At 40.1% G+C, this 11,296-nt stretch overlaps 1 protein-coding gene across 4 annotated transcripts in view; it reads right to left on the bottom strand.

The window, feature by feature from the left end:
• The window catches only part of GCNT2 (glucosaminyl (N-acetyl) transferase 2 (I blood group)), an 86,338-nt gene extending 75,394 nt beyond the window's left edge, over nucleotides 1–10,944 (bottom strand). The window contains exons 1-4 of one of the 4 annotated variants that reach the window (XM_081057486.1): nucleotides 10,854–10,924; nucleotides 10,688–10,712; nucleotides 8,152–8,223; nucleotides 3,438–4,637 (exon numbers count right to left, since the gene is read on the bottom strand). In XM_081057486.1, the coding sequence (XP_080913612.1) occupies nucleotides 3,438–4,359 (922 nt within the window). In that variant the 5' untranslated portion in view covers nucleotides 4,360–4,637; nucleotides 8,152–8,223; nucleotides 10,688–10,712; nucleotides 10,854–10,924. Of the gene's footprint in view, nucleotides 1–3,437; nucleotides 4,638–8,151; nucleotides 8,224–10,687; nucleotides 10,777–10,853 lie in introns of those variants that run through there. The other 3 variants (XM_081057482.1, XM_081057483.1, XM_081057487.1) reach the window with 3 other exon arrangements.
• Nucleotides 10,945–11,296: the final 352 nt, after the last annotated feature.

Here is an 11,296-nt window from a genome sequence, read left to right as displayed (position 1 = left end):
GTCCCAGAGGCTCAGGCAGTTGGAGCTCCGTGCTCCTAACTCCAAAGGCTGACGGTTCAATTCCCACAAGGGCCAGTGGACTTTCAACCACAAGGTTGCCAGTTCAATTCCTCAAGTCCGAAAAGGGATGGTGGGCAGAGCCCCCTGCAACTAAGATGAACACGGCACCTTGAGCTAAACTGCCGCTGAGCTCCTGGATGGCTCAGTTGGTTGGAGTGCGTCCTCTCAACCACAAGGTTGCCGGTTCGACTCCCACAAGGGATGGTGGGCTGCGCCCCCTGCAACTAGCAATGGCAACTGGACCTGGAGCTGAGCTGCACCCTCCACAACTAAGACTAAAAAGACAACTTGAAGCTGAACGGCACCCTCCACAACTAAGATTGAAAGGATAACTTGACTTCGAAAAAAGTCCTGGAAGTACACACTGTTCCCCAATAAAAGTCCTGTACCCTCTTCCCCCCAAAAAAAATCCTAAAAAAAAAAGCTCTGGGTGATTGTACTGTGTTTCCCTGAAAATAAGACCTAGCCAAACAATCATCTCTAATGCGTCTTTTGGAGCAAAATTTAATATAAGACCCGGTATTATATTATATTATATTATATTATATTATATTATATTATATTTATTATATTACATTACATTATATTATATAAGACCCAGTCTTATATTATAGTAAAATAAGATCGGGTCTTATATTAATTTTTGCTCCAAAATATGCATTAGAGCTGATTGTCTGGCTAGGTCTTATTTTCAGGGAAACAAGATAGTACACACCTAGATTTGAACCATTAATCTCAAGAAACCATGAAGCTGACCCTCATATTAATTCAAGCTACTTTTCCCTTGAACTGTTCCTCTGAATTTTTCTTTTCTTGTTTTCTCCCCCTTCTTCCACCTCCCCCTCACACTCTGGTTCAAGCGTTCTCAGTCTAGTTGTGTAGGACACAGCTCTCTGGCCCATGCTGGTATTATGAGCCTTGCACTCCCCCCCCCCCCCCCCCGCCCAGGCTGAGGCAGTCGGTCACCAGTCATTGGTCGGCTGCTCACGGCAGCTCTCACTGGCTGCCAGCCGCTCACTATGGCTGCTGGCCACTCACGCTGGCCACTGGCAGCTCCTGGCAGCACATGGTAGCCCACGGCAACACAGCAGCTCCTGCGGAACTCCGGCTCCTCATAGCAGCCCAGCTCCAGGGAGAGCCGTTGTTCACAATCTTAGCTATAGAGGGCGCAGCTTACTGGCCCATGTGGGAATCAAAGCGGTGACCTCAGCATTAGGAGCACAGTGCTCCAACCACTTGAGCCACTGGGGCCAGCCCTGAATTTTTATTTTCAATTGAACTAAGAGAACTCAATTGGTTCACTGTAAACAACTTGAGATCATTCACATTATTTGGAAGTTGGGCTAAAGGGGAAGTGGAGTTAATTGAAAATCAAGTTAAAAATAACATCAAGTTTAGGAGACCTGGTTTATAATTGGCGTGGGCACTTACTAGCTGGGTAATTTGAGCACATCGTGTAACCACCCTGAAGTTTCTTTGTCTATAAAATGAAGGCACTGGTTTAGAAATCTTTCAGGTGCTCTAAATTCTGGTTCAATTTTAGGAAAGAAATTACAAATGAAAAATTTAAAGTTGTACCCTGCTGGCTAATATCCAAAATATATACGGAACTCATACAACTCAATAACAAAAAAACCCTCCAACAATCCAATTAAAAAAGGGCAGAGGACCTAAATAAACGTTTCTACAAAGAGGAAATACCATACAGATGGCCAATAGACATATGAAAAGATGCTCAACATCACTAATCATCAGAGAAATGCAAATAAAAACCACAATGAGATATCACCTCACACCATTAAGAATGGCTATCATCAACAAGACCAATAATAACAAGTGTTGGAGAGGCTGTGGAGAAAAAAAGAACTCTCATACACTGTTGGTGGGAATGCAGACTGGTGCAGCCTCTATGGAAGGCCATGTGGAGGCTCCTTAAAAAAGTACGAATAGAATTACCATATGACTCAGCAATCCCCTCCTGGGTATCTAACCGAAAAATCTTAAAACATTTATCCGTAAAGATATATGTGCACTGATGTTCATTGCAGCTTTATTCACCGTGTCCAAAACAGATAACAACCAAAGTGCCTTTTGATAGATGATTGGATAAAGAAGTTGTGGTATATATACACAATGGCATACTATTCTGCCATAAGAAAAGATGAAATAGTGCCATTTGCGACAACATGGATGGATCTTGAGATTGTTATGCTAAGCAAAATAAGTCAGACAGAAAAAGTCAAGAACCATATGATTTCACTGATATGTGGGATATAAAACTGAAAACAACAAAGGAACAAGACAAACAAACAAAAACTCAGCGACACAGACAATAGTTTAGTGGTTACCAGAGGGTATGGGGGAAGGGGGGTGGTTGAATAGGGTAAACGGGATCAAATATTGGTGATAGAAGAACTAACTCTTGGTGGTGAACACATAACGCGATATATAGATGATGTATTACAAAATTGTACACATGAAACCTATGTAACTTTGCTAACAATTATCACCCCAATAAACTTTAATTAAAATAAAAGTTGTACCCTATTTTGGAAGGATGTAAACTTAGCCATAGGAGCTTCAACAGGAGCAAACATATTATTAAAATGTTCAAATTGCCATTCAAATTTAATTTATAGTGATGTTATAAAGACTATGTAAGGTGTCAGATGGGTACTGGACTTAAGGGGGATCTCTTCATAGCTTATATAAATGCCTAACCACTGTGCTGTACACCTGAAACTAATATAAAATGATATTGAATGTCAACTATAACTATATAACTATAACTATAAATATATACATATATATTCAACAGATGTAAAGTATAGCATAGGGAATATAGTCAATAGTATTGTGATAGTTACGTATGGTATCTAAGGGATAGTAGACTTGAGGGGGTTATCACTTTGTGAGGGGTGTAAATGTCTAATCGTTGTTTTGTACACCTGAAACTAATAACAAAATAAAATAAAACAAATTAAATTTATAACATTTATTCCTGATTGTAAATGCAATCACAATTAAAGGAGGATGGGTTTAATCTCATTTGCATAGCCAGTGTTCCCTCAGTCCCCTGCCCTGTCTCAACATGGGTCTCTGAGCCCAGAAAGGCAGTTTGGTGTATCAGCAAAATCAAGCCAGGCAGTCAAGCTCTAGTTCTGTCCTGCTAACCACTATGCCTTGTTTCCTTACCTGTACAATGGAGATGAGTTATACCACCCACTCTGTGAACAGAGGTGCTATAAAAAGTTTTTTTAATTAACATTTGAAACAGTAAAAATCTTCAAAACCTTCATTTTTTAGTATATTTTTAAACAATTCATTCAATATTGACCATGCAATGTTTATTCATAAAAATGAAAATTAAGACTTACCAGGAATCCTATTGAGTGTCACCCAGAAATGTTCATCAGGACTATAGGTGTCCTTGGACCAGGACAGTAAGTCAAGTGCATGCTGGTCTTGGAGAACAAAGTTAGTGAATTCCCTTGTGAGGGCCACGTAGGCAGTGCCAAAGTAAATGGTCATGTTGTGAGGAGGAGAAGTTTTCAATTTTGTTGTTTTAAGCATCTGGGAATTTTGGGTGTGTACTATTTCTTGGTGGACGTATTTGGTCCGATCTATTGCATGAGCTGGAGGCAGCACCCCTGGGGTAATGTTTTTCCCTTTAAATCCTTTCAGATACTGAACTATTTCCTTGTTGGTTTTCAAGGGGAAATCTTGCCCACAGGTGTTGATGGTGTACTTCCAAGGGATCTCCGAGGTCACAAGATCTTTGATGCAGTTCAGGTCGGCCTGGAGCCTGGAAATCCCACCATAGACAACTGTCTCCATCTTGGAAGCCAGAAAAGCATTTGGGAAGCAGCTCAGTAATTGCTCCACTGCCTCTTTAAATTCAGTTGGTGCTTTTTCATCCACATGCACGCAGTAGACATTCTGGGGCATGTATATTGCCCTGAAGAGTCTCTCAAAAGTGCTAAAGTCTTTGTGGATGGTCATTGTGTAAGCCAAAGGGAACCCAGCCTCTTCTTCAGAGAGTGTTTGTGTTATATAGTGATTTTGAGCCATGTATTCATAACAGGTAGATTCGCTGATGGTAGTTTTCAAAGTGTTCTCTGTTGAGTAAAAAACCTTCCCCTGAAAAATCTGATGACAGCATTCTGCTAACACCGAAGCATTGGAAAGAGATGCCCTCAGAAAACGTTTCTTCTCCCATAACTTGTTATTGTAAACAAATACAAAAATCAGGGCAGTGATAACAGACATACTAAAAAGACAATGCTTCCAAGAGCCCATTTTTCAAAACCAGGAAATGAGAAAATGTCTCTTGAGATCTGACCAAAGTGGAGATATATTTAACTTACATTTTCTCCAGAATCCAGAGTCATCCTTTTGGTACATGCAGTTCTGATTGGCTGTTTCGTGCCCTTCCAATTGACCATTCTTGTCCTTTTTCTTTCTTCCTTCCCTCCTCATTTACCGCTGTGTTGCATTTCCAATGTTCTTCGACACATTTCTGAAGTAATTCCTTTGGATTTGCTTTGCTCAGTCTCCCCTTACTCTGAAACCTGTTACTATACAAAAATAAGTTTCCTCAGGGAAGTTGTGATTCCAGTGTGTCCACCTAGCTCCACAGTAAAATCATTACGAGGTGAAGGGACCATTCTGCAAGTCATGGCTCTAAGACTTCAAACCCAGCCTCTTGGCCAAAGGTTGTCATCTGTGTCAGCTTTCCAACTTCCTGTTAATCATTGCGCTCAGCTAACTGAGTTTGTTTGCTTAAACAGCACTGCCAAGTAAAAAGCGTCAGTTCTAAGCATGTGACCACTGCCTGAAGAGATATTCTGTCAATAAATATTTAATGCTTAAAAATAAAACGCCTAACCCTGTCTTTTTCCACATACACACCCCTCTCCGTGTTGGCTGTGTGTGCTATAAAGTGAGGCATATGACTGGCTGTTTAGTCAAATTCTTTCCGGGATTTAATTTTCTTTGCTGTTAGGTTAAGTTCCTTTACAACACACATTAACAAGCTTACCTCACCACCTAACTTACTCCACTAAGTGTCTGGGGCACTCTGACAAATAAAGACTTTTTTTTTTTTTTAAAGCCAAAAAAATCAGCCCATCATCACTAGCTAATGCTGAATGTCAAGTTTATTTCACCCTAGCCCAAGTAAGATGCAGGGGCAGCTGAAGAAGCCTAATGCCTGGAGAGGTAGGAGAGAGGAGCTGTCTCAGTTTGGGACCATCCAGAATTTAAGAAGAGAGGGTCCTTAGATTCAGATATATAAACCTTTCAAAGGAGTTTCCTTACTGTAAAAAATGAGAATATGTAATTTTACCACCTTGCTAGGTCAGTCATGAGAATATAAATCACATATAAAGTTTATAACCATGCTCAGCCATAAATGGGGCTGCTAGAGAAGTAAACAAGAGTCCCTGCCCCCACAATCACATGTCAAGAAAATGACACAATTATCACCTCTCCTTTGAAATCTTCTTACTCCTCCTTTACTTCTTCCTCTGTGAGCCCATGCCAATTACACATGTAGAAGAGCACTGCTCAGTTTGGCTTTATTTGGTAGTTAGCTGCACATGAGTGTGATGGCGTGCTGTGTGTGCCTAAAGAAGGGGCGTGTTAGCTCCCACCATTGACTGCACAAACTAGACAATCAAATATTTATTGATCGAGTGCTCCAGTTTTCATTTCCCTGTTTCCCTGATCACATTAGTGTGCGATGCCGAGCATTAATGATGTGTAATCTATAATTATATTTGTGGATATAGGTACATTCAACTATCTATTTTTTTCCAATACATCTTGATTACAAAGACAACATAATATTACAGACAGTTTGTAAACACATGTTTTCATGCCCTGAACTCTCATTTAGCTCTTGCCCAGAAACATACACATTTTGATTTTACCAAGAACACAGGGGACATGCAAATTTGGATCCCACATTTTCTACTTCATCTCTTAGCATAACATTTCCACAGGGTTACTGAGTCTTTGTTGGGCGTTGTCTTCATAGTCATTACTTCAGAAAATAAGACTGAAGTTATTATTTGTTGTTGCTTTTTCCCACCCCAGCTTAATGCATTAATGAGCTGGCTGCCAACTCTATTGCATAGGCATTGGGAGCACAGGAAATGATAAGAAAATACCCAGGGATAGTCTCCAAAACTAGGTGAGTCAATCTTGACTCGTGTTAGGAAAAAGAATCTACATCACAATTTAGGTGCATGCAGTCTTAGTTGTCTGACCCAAAATGGAATTCAATCAATCCAAATATCTATTTACTTACCTATCTTTCATATATCTATCTAGAATTCTTTTGAACAAATCATTTCTTCAATATCGTAGTCATATAAGACCATTCTTTTCAGAAATGTCACCTATCAAAACACTAATTCAAAAGACACACGCGTCCATATGCTCACTGCAGCCTCATTTACAACAGTCAAGATATGGAAGCAACCTAAGCACCCATCAATAGATGATTGGATAAAGAAGATGTGGTACATATATACAATAGAATATTACTTGGCCATAAGAAAGAATGAAATCTTGTCATTTGTGACAACATGGATGGACCTGGACAATATTATACTAAGTGAAATAAGTCAGACAGAGAAAGACAAATACCATGATTACATTTATATGTAGACTCTAAAAAATGAAACAAGTGAACAAAGCAGAAACAAACTCAGATACAGAGAACAAACTGATGGTTGCTAGGTAGGAGGGGGATTGAGGGGAAGGGCGAAAAAGGTAAAAGGATTAAGAAGTTCAAATTAGCAGTTACAAAATAGTCACAGGGATGTAAAGTACAGCATAGGGAATATAGTAAATAATGTTGTAATAACTATGCATGATGTCAGGCGGGTACCAAGTCTAGTCAGGAGGAGTCACTTCATAAGTTATATAAATGTCTAACCATATGCTGTATACTTGAAAATAATATAATATTGAGTATCACTATAATTGAAAAAGAAAAAAAAGATGTCTAAAATTTCTCTAATTTTTATTTTATTTTTAATATCCCTTTAGGTAGCCACTGCCCGTGTCAAATGAAATTGACTAGGGCTGATTAAATAAAGTGGTCAATACCTAATTAAGCTTGTCTAAACTAGTCAAATGATTTTTACAGCTTTTTCTCCAAATATATTCAGATAATCACATCAACTCTTTATTTTGGCTGTCACCTCATTCTTGGCACAGCTCCATCCCTCCACACGTTTTATGCATAAAATCATGTCTAATAATTTGCCTGTACTTCTCTGAATTTACAGTTACAGGATGAAGAGCATTTGCATTTTAGCACTTTGCTGTTGTGGAGTTCTTAATTATACCTCACCTGAAATGCTACGAGGGTCCCTTGATTTTGAGCTCTAGAAACATTCACAATTATTTGAAATAGTATCTTTGACAATGCTAGATAAACATTTTTGAAAGAATTGAGACAGGTTAGTTAGCATGTCGTTAAGTAGACAGGATGGTCCCTGGTGGAACAAACAGAAAAGCAGCGATATCCTGAAACTCCAGGTTCTGAAATGTCTCCTTCACTCCAGGACAAAGATGAGACTGCTCCTTGAGGTTAATAAATTATCTCAAATCCCTTTATCCCTTTTGGCCGGACAAAGGAGTAAATCTGATAGATAGGAATGGGTTATTTCGTTAATCCCTTCAGGATGGGCAAACAGGACAAACGTGATAGATGAATTCAATTAGAAGTTTTCAGCCCCCCTCCCCAAACAGGCAGGGGAAGGTATAAAAGTAAGAGCGTTTGCCTCAGTCACTGGGCACCCCCACTCGGGAACCCATCCCGCTCGGGAGCTGTGACCCTTTGCTTTCAATAAACTGTCTTCCTTTACAACTCTTTGCCTCTCCCTCCTCCATGTTTCCATTCTTTGGTCTCCAGACAGGATCCCGGCCCACACCCAGAAACTGCTGGCAGATCCAACATCATTTACATCAGAATTAGTATTAAATATTTTTTTTCTATCTACCCAGTGCTATCTGATGCTTACTCAATTGGTGGTCATGTGGGAAATGTGAGACACTCTGGTTTTTGTGACTCACCTGGCTTTCCCGAGGTCCTTTTACATTATATCAGTAATCGTTCTTTTAGATCTGGGCTCTATGCTCTTGCATCTGTGCAAAATAATAGAAGGGGATGGTAGTGAGAGACCAAAAAGAACAACGCGATTCTTCATCCCAGCATGAGCATCAAATCAAAACGAATACCCCAAATACTAAGTTGGAGGCCGTGATCAGGTAGGATAGAGTTCTGAAGAAATTGGGAACCAGTATAAACTTGTGGCTTGGTAACTCAGTAAATGGCAGGATGTATATTTATGGCCCAGAGTTAAACCTATACTTGCTTATTTCTATGTAACGTATACTCTCATAAATTCTCATTCTAGGACATAAACTAAGTTTTATTTCATCAAAATAACTGCACTTAGAGTTTCATCTCAACAGCTGGCTATAGACAAGAGAGCAGAAGAGCTCATTTCTATGGATGCTGATATGCTGCCCATCGTTCTCATCTTATTATTGGGGTCATATGAGGCCCAAAGCACTTTTCCCGTATTCATTTCATCATGACATCACCTCTGTGCGCAACTTAGGGACGAGGAAAGCCAAATGGAAACTCAGAGTCTGCAAAAACCCTGGTGAGTTCGTAGAGAAGGAACAGCTTGGATTAAATTGGTTTTAAGTGCACTTGAGGTTTTGTCCTTTTTCACTATTCCAGCTGTCTCCCTACTCTGGCTCTCTTCTTTTTCCCTCTTCTTTCTTTCTCTATTTATTTATGTATTTACTATTGTTAAATTCGGTACCCAGTTTTACCTTCATCAATGTTTTTTATAACCACAGGTAATAGACTGAAGCAACAGGGCTTATAATAGCCAAGAAGTGAGGCAGAAAGAGCCCTGGACTATGTGTCCCAAAGTCTCCAGTTGACCAAGGCCAGTCTTGACAGCTTGGAGACCTTGAACAAGTCATTTGATCTCACACCTGACTGCTTCCTCTCGGGTAAATGGAAGAAAACAGCCCCTACAGTTACTTGGGGACCTCCAACCCCTGGTGGCAGCTTCCTTCCTAGCCAGGTCACCCACACCGGTGAGTTTTGATGTTTCAATTCCAAAATCAAGACAACATCAGTCTCCTGGTGGAATTGGGAGGATTCCAGAATACACAGAAAGCACTCAACTCAGGGCTGGCCAGAGACCTCAAAGCTAATTTGAGACCTTGAGAGAAAGCCATAGGGAAGAAAAGAGCGTAGGGAGTGAGTGGGGAGCATTGCCATAGTTTAACATAAAATAACTGGAAATAGGATAGTAGGAAAATGCACAAAGAAGCTGGTTCTTTCCAGTCAATTAAATCTCCTTGGGGCAGAGTGAAGCTGAGGCAAAGAGCTGAAAGAGGAACAGCACCTGGGGATTGGCTAGGGTCTGTGCCCAGAAAGCACTTTCCAGCGCATTTGCACCTGCAACCATACCTGACAACCCTCCGTTTAAATGCCAATGGCTAAAAGAGTCAGAGCCCAAGGACCTCAGATGTTTTAAAGCTAACTTATCCCTGCTCAGAAAGTCCTCAAATTATTAGAGTTTTGGCTGGATTTTAATGGTTGGGTATCTCAGGAAGAACGTAGACCACTGGTCCAATCCCAGGGCCAGTTTGGCATTTTCCCTTTCTAGATTTCAGCCCTTTCCTTCCCCTGCTCTGTTCCTCAAAAGGTCCTAGGTTTAACTGTGAAGTTATAGGAACTTGTGATCACCACAGCAGCGAGTGTTCCTCTGACCTGCAGCTTCTGATCACTGAGAATAACGTACTAAAAGAGTATAGTCTCCCTTCTTTCAATTGCAATACGCTGTTCAGTCAAAAGAGTGCAAAAGAACAGCCCCCAATCTTTAAGGTCCCAGGGTGCTGGAATTGCAGTGTCCCCATTTCTTCCCAAAGCCCATGGTCTCCAAGAAATTCATTGATACCCACTCTCTACTTGGCCAATCCACCACTGGCTGGGGAAAGACATTTATAAGAGATGACGATCAATGGCCCAAAATAAAAATAAGGAAAATGGAAAAGCAGCTTTGTGTTTGGCAAAACCAGAATTTACTTAGCAAATCTGTCTTTCATTGTGAAAGATAGATTTTACTAGAATTGTAAAACTACTTCATTTCTCTTTTTAGATAGTCCAGGACTTCATTTTTAGTCTTATCTATTATCAAAGGAAGTTCATTCCTCACAGGAATGTTGTGATGACTAATCAAATAAAGTATGTTTTAAACACCAGACAGTGCCAAGTACTGTATTAAATTCTAGAAATATTTTTCCCTTGCCTGAAGGGAATGGAGGAACATAATGCAAACCAGTAAGTTAGAAATGAACATGGCCTTTTAATAAAAAGTTAAAAGTTGTAGCTAAGATTTATATGGATTCTAATGATTTAATGAGACAAAATGAAAAGTCATAGTCCCCAGTAAGTACATCACAAACTGAAAACACTAAACTAACATGCGCTATTCTTTGAAAAAACTTTAGAAGTAGAAATTGCATGACCACGATCAAATGATTCATTCACTCATTCAACAAACATTGTTTGTGTACTTACTTTATGCCAGGCACGGTGCTAGATTCTGGAAATACAAAACGTTCATTTAGCCCAAATACGTACAAGTCTACTGGATCTTTAACTGCTATGAGGGATTAAACAGAGGTCACGTTACAGGAAGACCATCTCCCTCCAGTAGTTTTCCAGAAAGTTGGCTCCTACATACCTCTCTCTCTGGGTTCCCAGGAGGATAAAATTGTCCAGAAGCGTCCTGCAGTGAATACTCTCCTTCTCTTTAAGGTAAAGGCAGGCTAACCAAGTTAATTGTAGTGTTTACAAATGAAATAACAAAAGCTGGAATGTGGAAATGCAAAGTTAGGTTGGCCTTTAGTCCCACCCCCAAAGGCCTGCCCTTTAGAGTCTCAGGAAACCTTATCTTGATGTCTCAAGTTACTGAGGTCTAAGTGCCACCAATTCCAGCTTATCCCTCCCTACAGAACCCTGGAGGACTTCGAATCTAATGCTTCTGCCTCCAGAAATGTTATAAAAAGTTACACAAGGAGCTAACTGCCATTATTAACGTAACTGGATTGCTCCGAAGACACTCCCATATAGATAAGGCACATGGTAGTTATTCTGTTGCAGAAAAACGGCAAAGACGGAGAAACT

Source organism: Rhinolophus hipposideros (assembly GCF_964194185.1).
Source record: "Rhinolophus hipposideros genome assembly, chromosome: 8".
Classification (NCBI taxonomy): Eukaryota; Metazoa; Chordata; class Mammalia; order Chiroptera; family Rhinolophidae; genus Rhinolophus; species Rhinolophus hipposideros.
Note: the sequence above shows the minus strand (reverse complement) of the source record. Positions and strands in the feature narration are given on the sequence as shown.